The sequence below is a fragment of the Malania oleifera genome, chromosome 3 (genome assembly GCF_029873635.1).
Source record: "Malania oleifera isolate guangnan ecotype guangnan chromosome 3, ASM2987363v1, whole genome shotgun sequence".
Taxonomy (NCBI): Eukaryota; Viridiplantae; Streptophyta; class Magnoliopsida; order Santalales; family Ximeniaceae; genus Malania; species Malania oleifera.
The window spans coordinates 37841737-37862876 of NC_080419.1; the positions used below are offsets into that span (position 1 = coordinate 37841737).

At 36.7% G+C, this 21140-nt stretch overlaps 2 protein-coding genes across 2 annotated transcripts; both read left to right on the top strand.

Annotated features, from left to right (window-relative positions):
• Window positions 1-4986: 4986 nt before the first annotated feature.
• Window positions 4987-5373, top strand: LOC131151275 (secreted RxLR effector protein 161-like). Its single transcript, XM_058102528.1, has one exon. It carries the CDS (start codon window positions 4987-4989, stop codon window positions 5371-5373), a length of 387 nt encoding a protein of 128 aa, XP_057958511.1.
• A 1514-nt stretch (window positions 5374-6887) lies between these two features.
• Window positions 6888-8864, top strand: LOC131151577 (putative pentatricopeptide repeat-containing protein At5g52630). Its single transcript, XM_058102819.1, has one exon. It carries the CDS (start codon window positions 6954-6956, stop codon window positions 8637-8639), a length of 1686 nt encoding a protein of 561 aa, XP_057958802.1. The 5' UTR covers window positions 6888-6953; the 3' UTR covers window positions 8640-8864.
• Window positions 8865-21140: the final 12276 nt, after the last annotated feature.

Here is a 21140-nt window from a genome sequence, read left to right on the forward strand (position 1 = left end):
AAAATAAAGAATAGGGAAAGAGAGAGGAACACAAGATTTTACGAGGTTCGACTTCAACACAGCCTACCTCCTCGCCCTTGGAAAAACTACCAAAGGATTCACTAAACTTGTTTCGTTAACGGGTGGAACAAACCTTTACACACTCTTTTGTTAACGTTAGAGCCCGCCTTCTCCAAGTGATATCCCTTCACTCGGTCACTCCTTTAAATAGACTAGAGCCCGCCTCTCTAAGCAATATCCCCTTACTTAGCCAATGATCCAAACAATCCTTGGATTCGTCAATCTACAAGATAAAAATCAAATAGATGTGTACAAAGAACTTGCTCCTCAAAGAGCTGATTAGTACAATTTACAAACTAATATACTTCAAAGTAAATAACAATATGAAATTTTAACTTTGAAGCTCAAGAAAGTATATCACCGATTAATTCTTTTAATGATTGAAAGATTTAGAATTTGTAGCACAATTCTGGTGGAAGAAGATCAGCAAAATCTCAGTTAAATTCGTGCACAAGGTATGAGCAAGAGAGCCTTTCAATGAAGAGAGCACTTGAGAGAGTTTGATGGCTAATTTTGATTCTTGGTTTTTGGTTCTTTATTTCAATGATCTTTGAGGCTTATTTATAGAATTTAAAAAGTATGTTACTTGATCCCCAAGTGACTTGGAGTATCCCCCAAGTTTTCATAGCATTTAGATTTTAAAAAACTAATTTTTAGAATTTTCCCGTTGGATGCCAAATTTGAAATTTTCGAAGGGTTAGTTGGCTGACCAGGCAACTGGGAGGGTGTTTATGTAAGGTCAGCTGACTGGACAAGCGATTGGGTGCTTTCTGTCTCCCAAATTTCAGTTCTGTTAACTGGTCAGTCGGCTTACTAAACACAGTTCATTCTGGTCAGCCGACTAACTAGACCAGTTTACTATGTTGCTGACAACTTTGACCCATCTTTAGTAATTTGATTATAACTTTTCCTATATAGCTCAAAATTTAACTTTCTTGGTTTCAAAAGAAAGCTAAGAAAAAATCCTATAACTTTCATGTTGAACATTTTTTAAAATAATGAGCTTCTAATAGAGAAAAATGCTAATCAATATGGATGTAGAAAAATTAACAGAATTTGGAAAAACCCCATTTTAGTGCTTTTCATTCCAAAACTGATTCTAACCTTTTAAAAATAACTTCTGACCTTATAAAAATATTTTCCAAGTATTTTAAAAAGTATTTAGGTCCATGTAATTAATCCTAAGAGTTTCATGCATCCATATTGAATTACTTGAAGTACTTACATGAAATTTCCTTAAGATTCTAAATCCTTCATCTATTGAAGTCTTCATGCATGTCCATGCTTTGAGTCCATCATTTCTTCAAGCTTTCATATCAAGTTCATCCTCTCATAGTCGTCAAGCTTTAATATATCATCCATTCCTTTAAGTATTCTTTAAGCTTCATATGATCATGTTCCTTTGAAATATAAGTTTCAATTGATCCTTGTGAGTACTTGACCTTGCTTTCACATATGTGAGATTTGAAATATCATCACTCAATAAAATATGTTAAGTTCCACTTGTTTGTTAGCATTAAAATAAGATGTTAAGCCTTGTAAGGCCAACAACATCATTTCAAATCTCTTTACATTAGTGTTTTTCCCAAAGGAAAACATTAATATATTTATGTTTGTGATCTTATAAATGTTTCATCCAAAGCATTAAGTATGGTTAATTTTTGCAGTGCCTGTGCCTGGATCGTTACACTTGCATGCTTCATTTGTTCCAATGTTTAATGGGTTGAATTTTACTGATTGGAGTGAACAAGTTCAATTTCACCTCGGTGTATTGGATCTTGATTTGGCACACTTAAGTGATCAGCCTGCTGCTATTACTGATTCTAGCAGTGCTGAAGAAATAACCTATTACAATAATTGGGAAAGATCAAATAGGTTAAGTTTGATGATTATGCGAATGAGTGTTACAAATAACATCAAGACAACTATTCCCAAAACTAGAAGTGCTAAAGAGCTTTTAAAGTTTGTGGGAGAGCATTCCCAAACAGTAGATAAGTCTTTTGCTAGGACATTAATGGGTACCTTAACCACCATGAAATTTGATGGTTCATGTACTATGCATGAGCATGTTGTTGAAATGACAAATATTGTAGCAAAATTTAAGACTTTGGGAATGGATATGAATGAAAATTTTCTTGTTCAGTTCATTTTAAACTCATTACCAACTAAGTATGGACCATTTCAAATGAACTATAACACCATAAAAGATAAATGGAATGTGCGTGAGTTGCACAGTATGCTAGTTCAAAAGGAAACACGAGTGAATAATAAAGGAATTCACTCTATTCATTATATGAACAATCAAGGAGTTGAAAAAAAAAGCAAAGAAAGATGGAAAGGGGAAAGGATCTTTAAAGGATAATGAATCCTCTTCTCATATCCAGAAGAATGTATCAAGTAAGGACAAATGTCGTTTCTGTGAAAAACCTAGACATTACTAGAAGTACTGCTTGAAACAGAAAGCTTGGTTCGAAAGGAAGGGTAAGCCTAGTGCTTATGTATGTTTTGAATCAAATTTAGCTGAAGTTCCTTATAATACTTGGTGGATTGATTCTGGATGTACAACTCATGTTTCTAATATGATGCAAGGATTTCTTACAATCTGGAACATAAACCCAAATGAGAAGTTTATCTTCCTGGGGAACAAAATAAAAGTGTCAGTTGAAGCTGTTGGGACTTATCATTTAATCCTAGACACTGGTTATTGTTTGGATTTGTATAAGACTTTTATGTTCCTAGTATTTCTAAGAATTTAGTTTCATTATCTAAATTGGATGTTTCTGGGTACACTTGTAACTTTAATAAAGGTTTTTTTCATTTTATTTAAGGATACCTGTATGGTTGGTTGTGGTATGCTTTGTGATGGATTATATGAGTTAAAACTTGATAATCATTATGCTGAAACGCTTTTAACCTCACATCATAGTATTGGCACTAAACGAAGTTTAGTGAATGAACGATTTGCTTACTTGTGGCATAAACAGTTAGGTCATATTTCCAAAGAAAAACTAGAAAGATTAGTAAAGAGTGAAATACTTCTAGATTTGGATTTCACTGACTTTGACATTTGTGTAGATTGTGTTAAAGGAAAGCAGACAAGACACACAAAGAAAGGAGCCACAAGGAGCACTCAGCTTCTAGAAATTATACACACTGATATATATGGACCTTTTGAAGTAAATACCTTTAGTAATGATAGATATTTCATCACCTTTGTTGATGATTTTTCACGTTACAGATGTCTACTTGCTATATGATAAATCTCAAATGATAAATTCTTTAGAGATTTATGTAAATGAAGTTGAAAGGCAATTAGATAAAAAGGTGAAGATTGTTAGATCTGGTAGAGGAGGTGAATATTATGGAAGGTATAACGAAATTGGACAACTACCTGGTCCATTTGCTAAATTCCTTGAAAAACATAGTATTTGTGCTCAATACACAATGTCAGGTACACCAGAACAGAATGGTATATCAGAAAAGCGTAATAGGGCTTTGATGGATATGCTTAAGAGCATGATAAGTAGAAAGTCTATACCCAATTCATTGTGGATGTATGCTTTAAAAACTACCATGTATGTATTAAATCGTGCTCCTAGTAAGGCAATTCCAAAGACACCATTTAAGCTTTGGACTGGTAGAAAACCAAGTTTACGACACCTGCATGTTTGGGGTTGTTAGGCAAAAGTAAAAGTTTATAATCCACAAGAAAAGAAGTTGGATGCAAGAATAATTAGTGGTAATTTGATTGGTTGTCCAGAAAAATTGAATGGGTATATATTTTATTGTCCTAATCATGTCACAAGAATAGTTGAAACTAGAAATCTTAGGTTCATTGAGAATGATGAAACTAGTGGGAGTATGGTTCCATTAAATGTGGAAATTAAGGAAATTACAACTCCCGCTATTCAAAGTAAACCTATTATAGAAAAACCACAAGAGGTTGTGTTAAGGTGATCTCAAAGAGAAAAGAGATCTGCTATCTCAAATGATTATGTGGTTTATCTTCAAGAGTCGGATTTTGACTTAGGAATTGAAAATGGTCCAGTTTTGTTTTCATAGGCCATTAGTTGTGATAATTCTAATAAATGGATGGATGCCATTAAAGAAGAGTTAAAGTCTATGAAACAAAATGAAGTCTGAGATCTTGTAGAATTGCCAGAATGTTGCAAGAGAGTTGGATGTAAATGGGTTTTTAAAACCAAACGAGACTCTCGTGGTAACCTTGAATGTTACAAGGCCAGACTTGTTGCTAAAAGTTTTACTTAGAAAGATGGTATTGATTATAAAGAGACCTTTTCACTAGTCTTTAAGAAAGATTCTTTCAGAATCATTATGACTTTAGTAGCTTATTACGATTTAGAGTTACATCAAATGGATATGAAAACTGCATTCCTAAATGGGAATTTAGATGAAGATGTTTATATGAATCAACCATTGGGTTTTATAGTTGAAGGGAAAGAAAATTTGGTGTGTAAACTTAATAAGTCAATATACGGACTTAAACAAGCTTTTTGACAATGGTGTCTTAAGTTTAATAATACCATTGGTTCCTTTGGATTTAAAGAAAACACTGTTGATCGGTGTATATATCTGAAGATTAGTGGGAGTAAGTTTATACTCCCGATTGTGTATGTTGATGACATTTTGCTTGCAACTAAGGATCTTGGTCTGTTACACGAGACTAAAGAATTTCTCTCTAAAAACTTTGAAATGAAAGATATGGGAGAGGCAACGTATGTGATCGAAATAGAAATATTTTGAGATTGGTCCCAAGGACTAGTTGGTTTGTCTCAGAAAGGTTCTATAAATAAAGTTTTAAAGAGATTTAACATGGACAAATGCTCAGTGTCACCCGTTCCAATTCAGAAAGGAGATTAGTTCAGTCTCATGCAATGTCCTAAAAATGATCTGGAATGGAGGCAAATGAAGGATGTACCTTATGCATCTATTGTTGGGAGCTTGATGTATGCTCAAACGTGCACAAGGCCTGACATTAGCTTTGTAGTTGGAATGCTCGAAAGATATCAAAGTAATCCAGGAATGATTCACTGGAAGGCTACAAAGAAAGTTCTAAGATACTTACAAGGAACGAAAGATTACAAGCTTATGTATCGAAGGTCTAATCATCTTGAGGTGGTTGGATATTCGGATTCTGATTTTTATGGGTGTGTGGATACAAGAAAGTCCACATTTGGCTATGTATACTTGCTAGCTGGAGGAGCAATTTCATGGAAAAGTGCGAAGCAGTCAATAATTGTTGCATCCACTATGGAAGCTGAATTTGTAGCTTGCTTTGAGGCTACCTTTTAGGCTAATTGGTTGCGGAATTTTATTTCAGGACTTGGAATAGTCGACAGTATTGCCAAGCCGCTGAAATTTTATTGTGATAATTCTGCAGCTGTCTTCTTCTCTAAGAATGATAAGTATTCCAAAGGTGCTAAGCATATGGAATTGAAATACTTTGTTGTTAAAGAAGACGTACATAAACAAAAAGTGTCAATTGAACATATTAGCACCGATTGTATGATAGCAGATCCTTTGACGAAAGGATTGCTGCCCAAAACATTTATTGGTCATGTTGAAAAATGGACATTATTGAATCTTAATGTATGTTGTTCAATTGATATTTGAGCTCGATAATGAATATGTTTCTGTTATTTCTGTTTTTCATTTTGTATACATAATTGTTATGGAATAATGACAACAAGATTAAAGTTGGACCTAATGTATGCCTCTCGACTAAAAATCATTATATGTAGTGGAACTTGTATTGTAGTGCGTGGAAGGAACTATGTTGACAAAGATGATATGAAACCGGCGTGACTCCTACAAGTTTTCTACATATTAATGATAACTAATGTATGCGCATTATGATCAACTATGTTAAGTATTTTCATTTGAGTCAAGTGGGAGAATGTAAGACATAAATAAATTGCCTCAAATAAAATTATGATTATATTTATTTAAGTAATATGAAAGGTTTTTAAATATAGTAATGTTATAATAATATTGGTTTCTCAAATATGAAGAGTCTATTTACAATAATGACTTCTAATTACTTATCGGAATTTGAGGAGTCATAATTATGATAAGTTATGAATGTTAATTAATCATTTGATGGAAGTGATTAGTATATAAAGGAGGTTGCGGCTAGTCCTATCTCATCCTAGGATGCTTGTGCTACTTTTCTATCAAATTAAGAAAAGCACAAGGAAACGTAAGGTTGTGAGATAGAAACACAGCTCAAGGATATTGATTAGGAAATATGGATCAAGGTATGAGTTTCTTGTTTGTTGTATAAAATTATGAGTTTCGAAGATCCAATGATTAAATCATGTTTATATTAAACTTACAAAAGGGAGATATGGGAGAGAGAGCAGTGAAGAAGAAGAACTACTGGGTTTTCCTTTTGAAGGTAGTATGTAGGCTTTCCTTTTGAGAGCAAGGAAAAAGGCTTTCCTTTTTCTAATGCATGCATGTGTCAAATTTTTAGAGGGGAGGCGCTGCTCCACGTGGAGGGGCCGGCTCCCTTTATAATTTTCCGTAAATTAACCTAGTTTTTTAGAGATGTGTCAACCACAACAAGTAATAACATTGGCAAGTGTAAATTGATTCTGCTAATTGAATTTTCAATTGAGTTCAAAGTGATTTTTTTAAGACTTGCTTGATTTTCCAATATTTTTTGAAGTTAGAAATGTAAACTTAAAAACTCAAATTCATTTTCATGCTCTTGAAGCAAAATTTTAAAGTGTTTGAGAATTGATATTGTTTAACAAATGGACTCTATTATCGTCATTTGAATTGCGCGCCTATTTCCCAAAACCAAAGCAGTAGCGACTGTCCAACACATCTCGAATGGTTGCATTGGCAACGAGCGGGAGCCCTAAAACATGACTCAAACACACACAGACCCGCGGGCGATACACGCCCGCGCTATCACGAGCGCTAACACCCATCTTCCCCTCCTCAACAACCTCATCACCCTCTACTCCAAATCCAACCTCCTATCACATGCCCTCACCCTCTTCCACCTCATCCCATCACCCAACGTCGTCTCATGGACAGCCCTGATCTCCGCTCACATCAATTCCCCCCTCTCCCTGCGTCACTTCCAATCCATGCTCCGCCACCCCACCCTGCCCAACCAGCGCACCTTAGCCTCCCTACTCAAAACCTGCGCCTCCCTCTCCGCGCTCTCCTTCGGCCTCCAGCTCCACTCCCTCTCCCTCAAGCTCTATCTCGCCGCCCAGCCCTTCGCCGCCTCCGCCCTTGTCCACTTTTACGGCAAATGTCGATTGCCAGACGAAGCTCGAAAAGTGTTCGACGAAATTCCCCAAAGAGACGAAGTCTGCTACGCTTCCACGATCGTCGGTCTCGCGCAGAATTCCCGGTCTGTCGACGCTCTCTCCGTCTTCGCGGACATGAAATCCTGCAATGTGCCATCGACCATGTACAGCCTGTCCGCGGTTCTTTCTGCTGCGGCGGAGCTTGCGGCCTTGGAACAATGCAGGATCATTCATGCGCATGCGGTTGTGAGTGGGTTGGATTCGGAAGTGGTTGTGGGTACGGCGTTGATGGATAGCTACGGAAAGTCAGGTTTGGTATCAGATGCTCGCCGGGTGTTTGATGAAATGCTTCATAGAATGAACGTTGTGGGCTGGAATGCTATGATGTCCGGGTATGCACAGCAGGGTGACAAGAACTCGGTGCTTGAGCTTTTTGATTCCATGCGGATTAGAGGGCTGTTGCCGGATGAATATAGCTTTCTAGCGGTCCTTACGTCCCTGTCCAATGCCGGTTTGGCTGAGGAGGCTGACTGGTGGCTGACCCAGATGAAATTGGATTATGGGTTGGAGCCAGGTCTAGAGCATTACACATGTTTGGTGGGTGCGATGGGCCGAGCAGGCCGAATCGAAGATGCCGAAAGGGTTGCACTGACAATGCCATTCGAGCCAGATGCCGCTGTCTGGCGAGCATTGTTATCAACCTGTGCGTATCATGGTGCGGCAGACATGGCTTGGGCAATGGGGAAGAGGCTATTAGAGCTCGACCCAAATGATGACTCGGCTTACGTGATCGTGGCAAATACGTTCTCGGTTGCGGGGAGATGGAATGAAGTTTCGGAAGTGAGGAAGTTGATGAAAGACAGAAGAGTGAAGAAGGAAGGTGGGAGGAGTTGGATTGAGGTGCGAGGGGAGGTTCATGTGTTTCTGGCGGGGGATCGGAGGCATGCAAGGGTGGACGAGGTTTATGCGAAGTTGGCGGAGTTGATGGGGGAGATTGAGAAGTTGGGGTACGTGCCGATATGGGATGAGCTGTTGCATGAAGTGGAGGAAGGGCAGAAGAGGGAAGCCCTCTGGTATCACAGTGAGAAATTGGCGGTGGCGTTTGGGGTGGTGAGTGGGGTGGCGCCGGGCAAGGCTTTAAGGATAGTGAAGAATTTGAGGATATGTAGGGATTGTCATGAAGCTTTCAAGTACATTGGCAGGGTGGTAGAGAGGGAAATCATTGTGAGGGATGTTAACAGATACCATAGATTTTTGAATGGTGCCTGTAATTGTAGAGATATTTGGTAACTTATTCGATAGGAAACAACAACAAAATTTCCCGGACGAGTTTTATTTATTTTGTTTTTTTTTTTTTTTTGCCAGAGGATTTTCCTTAGAAATGTTGATGATGAACTTGTTTTCAGCCTCAGGTCCGTTTGGAACTCAGAAAATGTTAAAATATCAAAAAATTCTTATTTTAATGTTTGATGATAAGAAGAAAAATATAAGAAAAATTGAGTTTCTTTTTATTTTCCTTTCCTCTCCTTTTCCAATCCTTGATCCAAATAGACTCTTGGTGTTTATTAATTTTCGGATTGTGTTGTTATTCTTGAATGAGGAAGCAACAAGGATATATTGTATGGGATTTTCACGTATTACTCATTCAATTTTCAAGAAAGGAAAAAGGAAAAAGAAAATAACTATACCAACATTTCTTGAAGTTTGACAAAAATTAAGAAAACCTTCTCAAAAATATTGAGAATCCTATCTACCGACCCAAGAAATTTATTTTTGAGGTATTTCTATTGGTCCAAGTATAAATTATAATTTAAAATTTTGGTCATTTTGAAAGACATTTGTTTTAAATGTAGTATTGATTTGTGATTTCATAACTAAAATAATTAATTATGTATTTTAAATAGACTTGTTTTGGCTACTATTTTTATATTATGATTTACTTTATAACTATTATAAGCATGAATTTATTTTTTATTTTTTTTATTTTTTATCTTATTCACTGTTGTCATAGGACGATAAAGGTTAAAATTCTTATCATTAGACTTAGAGATCACGAGTTTGAGTCGTGAAAATAATGTTTTATAAAAATTTAAGGCAAGATTGCTTACTATAGACATATTGTGGTCGGCTCCTTCCTTAAATCTCATGTACATGGGAGCTTTCTGTACTAGGCTTCTTTTTTTTTTAATATCCTATTTATTTTTTTGGATTTAATTTAGCTACGACAACTACTCTTGCAATACCTATATAAAGGAATAGAAATAGAAATATCGACAAAAATAAAAGAGATCAATTAAAAGAGATAAAGAACTAATAGATATTGAGAGACTAATGAGTTTTTTGTTTATTTTATTTACTTTATCTAAGATTAGATTCAGATCATATGCATCTTATTAATGTGCATCTTATTAGAAGTTATAAGTTCAAATCTTGGAGACTAGTTACCAAGTACCAACTATATTGAAATGTAGTCAAATTCAGTTTAGGACAACAAATCATTGTGCTTCAATTATGAATTTTACAACAATAAAATATATTTTATGTGTTCCAATTTCTTTCTTGATATGAAACAATTCAATTTCAATCCAATGGAAATGAAATAATTAGGCTGAATGCAAAATTTGATGCATCCAATTTCCTAATGTGGATTCTAGTTCATTGCTTAATGCTCATCAAACACCCTATGCAGTAACGTTAGAGAACTATAATATTTCTTTTAACGAATTTAATGGCAGATCTAGCATCTTTATTTTAAATTGCAAATGTATGGTTGCAAATTTGTAGAGGTTAGAAGTTCATTCATAACTTATGCTTTTGATTACGTGGAATCTAATATAGATCTAATGAATCTTTTGATATATATTAGGATGAGTTATCACTTGTCGAGGTATTGAAATATTGGTTTTTTGTTGTTGTTATTATTTATATTTATAAATATTATTTTTTATTTGGAAAACCCTTAGGATCCATCATCACTACTTCTAGATATATTTTAATTTCCAAGTATAAAAATCAAGATTTTATAGTTTTTGGTTGTTTCACGGGTTAAAGACAATCGTGGTCATCGAACTTGTCACTTAAATTCGATCGGGTTACTATGCTTTAAATTCTGAAAATAAAGTCATTAAAGTTACTAGATTGGTTCAATGTCATGAAAAATGCTACAAGATTGGTTCAATGTCATAAAAAATGCAATAGACATTATGTAGATATCCGAAGATTTATGGTAATTAAATAAAAAAAATAAGGGAAAATAAATTTTAAAAAGGGATTTTAGTAGGGTCTCATTGACGAGAGAAGAAGTGTTCATTGATGAGCAGGACTCTTGGGCTCGTTGACGGGAATGCGTGTCTCGTTGACGAGAAATTGCCGAGAGAACTTCTTTTAGACCCTGAAACTCGTCAACGAGAAGAAGGAGTTCGTCGACAAGACTATTGCTTGGACTCGTCGACGAGGAAATGTGACTTGTTGACGAGACCACATGGACAAGCTTTCTATATAAGCTCAAGAACTCATTTTTCCTGTAAAAAAAACTTACAGAAACCCTCTCTCTCTCTCTCTCTCTCTCTCTCTCTCTCTCTCTCTCTCTCTCTCTCTCTCTCTCTCCCCTACGACTCTTTCACCTTCTCTCTTCAATTCCGACCTCATTTCACTCCGGTTCGACGCTCTAAAACCGCCACGTTACTCCTAGGAAGATTCTCTACAATCTACTGGAGTGATTTGTTGGTTAGGCTAACTTTGGCACCATCCCAAAATTTGGGTAAGTTGATTATTTTTATATTTATTAAGGAATTTGGTATTTTTGGACTGAAGAAACGTATTAGATGGCTTTATACTGAAATTTTGTTGGGAGAAATGTAAATTTTAGGGTGTTGAGTTGAGAACACCACGGGTGTAATTTGTGGGCTTTTCAATAAGTCAGGTAAGGGGATACATTAAGTCAGAAATTTTTATGATATTATTTACCATATTATAGCATTTATTTTCAAAAATTATGTATGTATTAGCATAGTGTTTGGGAATACTGCAGTTGAATAGGAAAATGGATTTAATGTTATTTATTTGGAAATATGGTTTCAGATCAGATTTTATGCTTAAAAACATTTATTCATATTTGTGTGACATGAATATAATTTACATGAAATTGTATTATATTAGAATATTGTAATTTTCCCAGAATAAACATGTTTTTCTTAGTTTTCAGGAAAATCATGAAAACAGTACAGGAAATATGTTTTAAGTATGGTATTGAAACAATACAGGGATTTCAAACTATGTATGTTAAAAATATATGCCAGTGTAAGGGTCATGGTTTTACATGATATATTATGCCGGCGTAAGGGTCATGGTTTTATATGATATGCTATATCGACATAAGGGTCGTGGTTTTACATGTTATATTATATCGGCATAAGGGCCGTGATTTACAAAATATAATATGCCGGCGCAAGGGCCACGATTTACATGATATGTTATGCAAAAATTTATGAAAATATTATCATGACAAATATTATTATGAAACAACTATATATCATTATTTTAGATTTACTATATGTTATCAGAATCCAGATGGCTTGATTTAGACTATCACGAAGCACAGTACAGTAGTTATATGATCACGATCATGTATATGTTAGTGCTACCACATGTCATAAGAGACTGTGGGAGAACGACAGTCGATGTGGTTTTATGGTAGTGTAGGCGTCCCTCTAGTAGTTCGAACCATGAGGGGCAAACTCATCGTACTTACAAACTTATATTGATCTAGTGTGGTCGGCCAGCCATTGCTACGTCCCGCCTTCGAGCTGCACAACCTAATTATATGGGGGTAAGACATGACACCGGCTAGTTATTCATCTGGGGTGTTATTTCATGTACAGTTATATATGATGATTTCATATATAAAAACTCAGTATATTATACCATGTTATGATAAATTATGTTTTAAAAAGATATGATACAGACAGTTTTACTAGATATGATTTATGTACTGTTATATGTATAACACGAAAATATTCATGTTGTCACACATTGATATTAGTTTATTTCCCTTACTGAGAGGTGTCTCACTCCAGTTATATAAACATTTCAGGAGACCTAGATAGAAGAGCGGATAGAGCTCTGCAGCGTCAGAGGTCGACTGTCCTACCCTGTCAGAAGGGTAAGTCGTTATGCTAGGGTCTGATGGATTTTTGGGTTATGACCCTAGGGTACTTTTTGGTCTTTTGGGATGTGTATATGCATATGACAGGTTTGGTAGAACTTTGGTATTGTGTTGGTTGGATGATTTGATATGTATATGATTTTACGTTTTCCGCTGCTTAGGTATCAGAGTTGTGTTTCAGGTATATCCCCGGTACTCATGGGTCCATATTGATTATGTTTTATCAGTTAAACAGGATATCAGGATTATTATATTAAATGTTATAGAAAAAAAAATTATGGTAAAATAGGTAGGTCGTTACACAATAGGGAGACAAGATGGAATGCCTTGCTAACACCCCAGTGAACACCCACTAATGCATGACTCAACATCTCCTTCACAAGTGGGAGTAACCAAATCCACAAACTTAAGTGACTCAAATGAACCTTAACTTCTCGTTCAGACAAACCAAACTCCTCGTTTGATTGTCTTTGGTGTAAGGTATGAAGTTATGTCAAATATGGCTCCAATCCGAAAGTTGGATCAAAGGTGCAGCATGTTTGCCTTTCTATGGTAAGTTTGAAGTTCTAGAATTGCATAAACCCAAAATTTATTATTTGATTGATGTGTATATGACTCACTCTAAAAATGAGCGGCTCGGAAGCTATTCCAAGTATAGGAGTTACGTCGTATAATATTCAGCCCAAAGGCTAGATCGTCTCCTCAGAAAATGCGTTTTAATCTCAAAGTTTAAGTTTTTCCAAACGAAAATAAAAAATTACTGAACTCAGTTCAAATTTGGGGCTAAGATTGGTTGAGATTTCGTTTGACAAATTAAGCGAGCACGCAAATTAAACTCTAATCCTAACATACACTGAATTAAATAACAAGAACAGAAATCCTACGTCTAATCAGTCAAACATCGAAACACGCTCTAAACTTTAGAATAGAAACTAAAATGGTAACTTTAACACGCAATTAAAACATGCAACAATGGAGACTCAATTAGACTCAATTAGGCACAATTAAAATGGTAACCAAACTGGACTTAATTTAATTGATTAAATTAAATCTACCACTAATTGAGAGAAAATAATTAAATAAATAACTCCAATAAAAATTAAATACCTTAAGCAATATTCAACAATTAAAATTTCAAATAAACTTTAAAAAAAAAAAACTAAACTTTTATCAATGTCCACTAACTAACAAATAAAAAAGGGAAAGATAAAAGAAAGAGAGAGAGGGAGAGAGAAATAGCCAAAGTGTTGCTGCTGGGGGTGGCCTGGTATTGCAGAGGGAGCATGGAATGGTCTGGCCGTGGAGTTCTGGTGGTTGGCCGGTGTTGGTGATCTCGGGTAAGCTCTTGACAACAGCAGAATGGAGCCTCTCCTCGGGTGTGGCTGCTGGAAGATTGCTAGAGCAGCTGTAGTGGTGGTCTGGGTTCCTTACGCATGGTTGGTGTCCTCACGGATGATTGCCATAGCTGAAGCAGGTAGCGGCGGTTGGCAATAGGGGTGGCTATTGTGTTGCAGCAGTTGGAGTGTTCGGGGAATACCAGCAGCAGCAGCAGCGGGAACTGGGAGATGAATAGGTGTGGCTGGAAGCCAGGTCTCGGGTGGTTGCAGGAGGAAGAGAGAGAGGTTAGAGCTAGCAGGTCTTCACGGCTGTGCGTCTGGTGTTGCAGCAGGCGGAGGGCACAGCTGGAGCGGTGGAGTTGCAGAGGGAAGATAAGGACTAAGGGAGAGGGAGAGACTAAGAGAGAGTAGGGAAAACTGAAAGAGAGACTGAAAGAGAGGGAGAAGCTGAGGGCCGAGAGAGGGAGACAGGGAAGAGGGGGAGAGAGAGAGAGAGAGAGAGAGAGAGAGCAGGAAGAAGGGGTCTTGGGGCGGTGCCAATTATAGGAGGAGAGAAGAAAATATAAAGGGGAGAGGAATGGCTGCCCTATGACCCAGCGGATAGGTAACCCACCCGGCCTCCATGATCGGTTCACATCAATGTTTTTATTTTTATTTTATTTATTTTTTTTCTCATTTTTCTCTTTGCGAACGAGACCTATTTTGACCCTTTTAAAGCACGTTTCTCTCAAAATTCAAAACATGAAAGTTGTAAATAATCTTCTCTTCTTTCTCCAAAATTTCAAATCTTTTCAATCGAAACTCTTATAGAAAAGTTATGCGCGAATTATGAACTGATGCCGATTTTAGCTCCTAAGAATTTTCCTGCGATAAAAAAAATTCCAAAAATTCATAAATTACTCAATAAAACTCAGAAATTATAAATATGATACTTTGTTAAAATATTGAGAGTAATTAGATATTTAATTAAAAATATAAGCCCTAATACTCAGATTAAAACGCCTAATTACGTAATTTAAGCGCGTAATCACGCCCCTTAACTAACGTTTTGCTAGTCTCTAGAAAATAACATGAATAAATTTCATGGACAGTATCTACAATTACTAACTCCGCAAACATGAAATAATGTCCATGCAACACAACCATACCGTTTCACATACAAGAATATAACTGAATTTCACACAAACTCATTTATTTTCAATGCAAACAACTCCGAAGCATGTCACTCATGCAAGTTTCATCGTTTATATAACAATTAAGAACAGTACACTCACATGAAGTTAATCAGCAAAACAATTTAGAGTTAATTCATTTATATAAGTTCAAGTATAAATAAGTGAAGTCTCGACATGTGTGTGATGTGTGTGACTCATTACACCTAAGATACCAATGGACACCTACAGAACGGTTGTTTTGGCTCAGCCTAACTGGCATACCCTCAATAACACTTAAAAAGAATAGGTTCACTCGTTATATGTGAGGAGGAGTATCGCGATCAAACATCCCACTTATTGAAAGTAACAAATGCTAAGTATATGGAGTGGACTGGTCTGAGAAGAATCTAGCCTATCTATGAGGTGTCGAGTCCTTCACCCTAGCATCTTCTCACCTACTCGTTATATCCAACCGAGACCACCCTAGATCAACTTATTCACAAGCGTGACGTGAATACATCTGAGGCATTATACGATTGAAGAATCTTCATACATGGAAGACATGTGTTGTGTCCTTAACCTTTTTTTGTGGTATTTATGTGGAGCAGGCATTAGCATTGCATTTCCTGTGTATTTCTATTTCTTATTCTTTCTTTTGTTATTCTTAAATTTTTGTCTTTTCTTGATTAATTAGGACAATCATTACATTTCTTTTGTTATCTTCATATCATCAATAGGAATTAAGATCGAACAGTGGTCCATGAACTAAGTCTATTTCTAAGGGTGACTCAACATTCACATCTTGAGTAGGCTACAAGACCTAAGTTTCTATCTCCCCACTAGGTGTCACCTCTAGGCTAGCAAATCAAAAACAGAGACTAGTGTACAAAGAATCGTCCAAAATAAAAGAGAACTGAGTTTCGTGAACTTTGATTTTATGTTAACACTCAAAAGGACGATAAATAACTCAAGGATATCTCACAAGGTGTCATAGTTGCCACGGGTGTTCTCTCAGTGCTCACAAGGAACCCTAAGTGCAATGAATCACGTGAATGTGTCTATTCAGCCTCATGAGATGTCGTGTAAATACAAAAAATTATATAGTCAGATTAACATGAGTATACTACTAATCAATTCTTCATGGAATTACAAAGTCATATAAAGAGAAACTACGCATAAATGACTCAAGTGTGTAATTCTTAGGTTATATGCGAGTATGTGAAGGGTATGAGTCAATGTTTATCCTCAATGCTCTTTCTTTTCTTTTCTTTTTTGAATTTTTTTGAATTATTTTTTTTTTGTTTTTTTTTTCTCAAATTAATATATAAAACCCAGTAAATATACGTGCACAGTGTCACATGCAAATGCTCACCCCCCCCCAACTAAAGTGGAAACATTGTCCTCAATATGAAAGCATGGGGGAAATAAAAAAATTGTGCATAAGTGAACAACTAATAGAAAATTACTACCGACTAATGCGACAAAAAAAACAAAAAAAAAAAGATGCAAATAAAAACAAATAAAACGAAAAGAGAAAAAAAAATGAAAAAGAAAGCAGTAAAATAGAAAGGTCAGAGGACTCCCCTAGGATCTTGCAGAAGTAAGACCTCTTTATTAGAATCGAATGGAGTCATAAAAAGCTTTAGACATTGTCCATTGACTGTGAAGCGGTTGCCACTCTTTGGATCTACAATCTCTACCGTGCCATGAGAATGAACTTTTTCAACAATGTACGAGCCACCCCATCAGGATTTCAATTTCCCAGGAAACATGTGTAATCTGGAGTCATAGAGAAGCACTTACTAAGAGGGGAAAAGTTGTTTGTATTTGATTTTCCTTTCATGTAGCAACTTCATCCACTCCTTGGCTAAGCGAGCATTGTCGTAAGCTTCCTTCGTAGACTCTTCAAGCTCACATACCTACAATTTCCATAAACCTTTGGCATCATCAAGTGAAAAGTTAATCTATTTGATGGCCCACAAAGCACGATGCTGAATTTCAACAGGTAAATGACATGTCTTACCATAAACTAACCTGTAGGGAGACATCCTTAAGTTTGTCTTGAAAGCCGTTCAAAAGGCCCAGAGTGCATCAACAAGTTTTTATGACCAGTCCTTACAATTAGGACACACAATTTTCTCAAGTATAATTTTGATCTCTCTATTAGCCAACTCAGCTTGACCATTAGTCTAAGGGTGGTAGGGAGCAGAGACTTTATGGGTCACTCCATACTTTTGCAAAAGTTTTTCAAAAGGTTTGTTACAAAAATGTGACCCTCCATCATTAATGATCGTCTTGGGCATGTCAAAAAGTGCAAATAACTCCTTGAGGAAACGGATGACAACCTTGTGGTCATTAGTTTTACAAGGTATAGCTTCCACCCATTTGGAAACATAATCCACAGCAACCAAAATGTAAGAATGCCCAAAAGAGTTTGGGAATGGTCCCATAAAATCAATTCCTCAACAGTAAAAAATTTCAAGAGTCAAACTAGAGGACATAGGCATTTCATTTTTTGCAGTGATTTGTCCAAACTTTTCACAAACCTCACATGTTTTACAAAAGTTCTCAACATCTTTGAACATAGTAGGCCAATAGAGTCCACTTTGTAAAATTTTTAAAACGGTTTTCTTTACAGAAAAGCTGCCTCCACATGTCCCACTATGACAAAAATGCATCACATAAGTGAATTCATCATTAGAAACACATCTACACACCAACTGGTTAGAGCAATATTTAAATAGGTATGGACTATCAAAATAATAATGTCTTACCTCGGCAATGAACTTACGCATATCCTGAGTTAGCCAATGTTCTGGCATTCGGTCGGTGACAAGATACTTCACAATATCGACAAACCATAGAGTGCGTGACACTGCAAAAAGAGAAAATCATCATTTAAGGGAGAGGGAGATATAGGCACCTCAGGTAGCCGCAAACAAGAGAGATGGTCAACTACAACATTTTTCACTCCCTTTTTATCTCAAATGGTGATTTCAAATTCCTAGAGAAGTAGAATCCATCTGATCAACCTGGGTTTAGCATCCTTCTTTGCTAGCAAATATTTCAGAGCGGAGTGATTAGTAAAAATAATAACTGACGATCCAATGACATAAGAACAAAATATTTTTTAGACAAATACAACAACTAACAATTCCTTCTTAGTGGTGGTATAATTTTTCTGAGCTTCATTCAAAGTTCAACTTACATAATAAATGACAGACGACTTGTTATCAATTCTTTGACCCAGAACGGCACCAAGGGCGTAGTCACTAACATCAGTCATAATTTCAAATGGTAAGTCCCACTGAGGAGGTTGCATAATAGGCGCAATAGTCAAATGTTGCTTTAGTGTTTCAAAAGCCTATTGACATTCATCAGTCCACAAAAATTCAATCTCATTCTACAATAAAGTACATAATGGTTTAGAAAAACTAATAAAACCCTAAATAAAAGGCCTATAGAAGCCGGCATGACCAAGGAAAGAAGAGATATCCCTAACTGTCTTAGGGACAGGTAACTGAGAAATCAGCTCTACCTTGGCCCTATCAACCTCTATACCATGCTCAGAAATCAAATGACCAAATACTAAATCACTACGTACCACAAATTGACATTTTTCCCAATTCAAAAGCAAATTCTTTTCCTTACATCTTTTCAAAATCACGGTCAAATTTGTCAAACAATTATCAAAGGACTTATTGAACACATAAATTCATCCATAAAAATTTCACGCATGTCATCTAACATATCAGAGAAAATACTCATCATACAACACTAGAAAGTAGCAAGTGCATTGCATAGACCGAATGACATTTTGTGAAAGGCGAAGGTATCAAAGGGACAAGTGAAGGTAGTCTTCTCTTGGTCCTCAGGTGCTACAGCAATTTCATAGTAACCAGAAAATCCATCAAAGAAATAGTAAAAGGAATTACCAGCTACTTTTTCTAGTATTTGATCTAGGAAGGGTAACGGGAAGTGATCTTTTCTGCTAACCGAATTCAATTTACGATAATCAGTGCACATTCTCCAACCCATTACTTTCCTAGATGGGATCAATTCTCCATTAGCATTTTCAATGACAGTTAAACCAGATTTTTTTGGAACTATCTATGTCTGGCTTACCCATTTGCTATCTGAGATCAGATAGATGATGTCAGTAGCTAACAATTTCAGCACTTCGTTCTTTTCCACCTCCTTCATGGTTGGATTCAGCCTCTGTTGTGCATCTTGAACTGGTTTAGCGTCTCCTTCAAGGAAGATGTTATAAGTGCAAATCGAGGGGTCAATACCCTTGATGTCTGCAATAGTCCATCCTATCGCTCCGCGATGCTCCCTTAGTACTTGCAATAGCTTAGTTTCTTGTTCAAAAGTAAGGTGAGAAGAAATTACCACAGGGAATGTGCCGTCTGCTAGACCCAGGAAAGCATATTTCAGCTTTTCAAGCAATGGTTTCAATTCGAGTGTTGGAGTTTCTTCTTCTGACGACTTCATAATTTCTGGCAGATCAATAGCCTCAAATGTAGGCTTACGCCAACTACTTGTGTAACTTGCATCCAACATGTGAGGGGTACGATCTATCTCGGGAATCTGCCCCTCTAATCCTGGCAATTTTTCATCAAATTCCTCAAGCTGTGTAGAAGAGTCATTTTCAAACGCGTCATCAACATCAAGTACTTCCAGTAGCTCTGAAATATCTAAATTATCTATTACATCGACTGCATGTGTGTTTGCGTCATCGCATCCACTTGAAATCCTGTGAGCATTAAATATGTTCATTTCCAATGTCATGTCCCAAATGTGAGCTTAAGTACTCCGCTTCGACAATTAATCAGGGCATTAGAAGTAGTAAGGAATGGTCACCCAAGAATGACAAAAGCCTGATATATGGTGGGAACATGCTGTCGCATATCCACAACAGCGAAATCCATGGGGTAGTAAAATTTGTCAACCTAAACCAATACATCCTCAACAATGCCTCGCGGAGCTTTGATAGATCTGTCTGCCAATTGTAGCATCATAGTAGTGCTCTTCAACTCACATAAACCCAGTTGTTCATATATCAAAAACGGGAGCAGGTTCACACTACTCCCCAGATCAAGTCGAGCTCTCCCGATACGAGATTCACCAATCATGATTGAAATGGTGGGAGAACCAAGGTCTCTAAGTTTATGTGGACTCTGACTTAATATCAACACGCTAACCTGCTCAGTCAAGAAAGCTTTTTTTCTTCATGTTCAATTTCCTTTTTACTGTGCATATGTTTTTCAGAAATTTTACATGTGCAGGGATTTTCTGTATGGCCTCTAAAAGTGGAATATTGATCTTTACCTATTTGAATATCTCTTGGATCTCCGTGTGATACTTATTCTTTTGACCAAATGTCAATCGCTGAGGTTACGGTACCACAGGTTGATACTCCTTATCCAACTCATCCTCCTTATTATCTGACTTTGTTAAACTTGAGCTGGCCTTATCTGATTTTTATTTTCCCTCATCAGTCTCATCTGTCACCTCAAGTACTAGTGCAACCAATTGTTGATCAGTGGGCATTTTAGGATAGGCAATTGCTTTTCCGCTTCGCAAGGTAATAATTGCCTTAGCTGACTCAAAAGCATCCCCTGAAACATTGTGCACCGGTTGCTATTGTTGTCTATATACTTGGGGATTAGGCTGAGGCTGTACAGGGAATTTCCCTTTTTCGAGGGTATTTAGCTGTTTACTTATCTTGTTCATGGCATCTCTCAATTCTCCGTTGGTCGTAATCTGAAGCTGTGTGAATTGTTGGAGCATGTTTGCCATCTACGCCATGCTATCATCAGGAGGTTTCTTTGCTAGAATAGGAGCTAGAGTTGGTTTGAATCCCGAAGGTGCATAGCTCTAAGAAATATGTTGCAACTGATACTACTGTTGAGGAGCTGCAACTAGGTGATATGTCGGTTACGGAGGTGGTGCATAAGGTTGAGGGACTTGCTGATACCGCAAGGATGATGGACCGAGCTGATCATTTCTCCATGAGAGATTCGGATGATTCCACCATCCTGGGTTATAAGTGTTCGAGAGCGGCTGATTCTGCGTTTTATTGACCCAATTTGCTGATGGCACCTGATCACATCTACTCTTTTTCCATACTGGT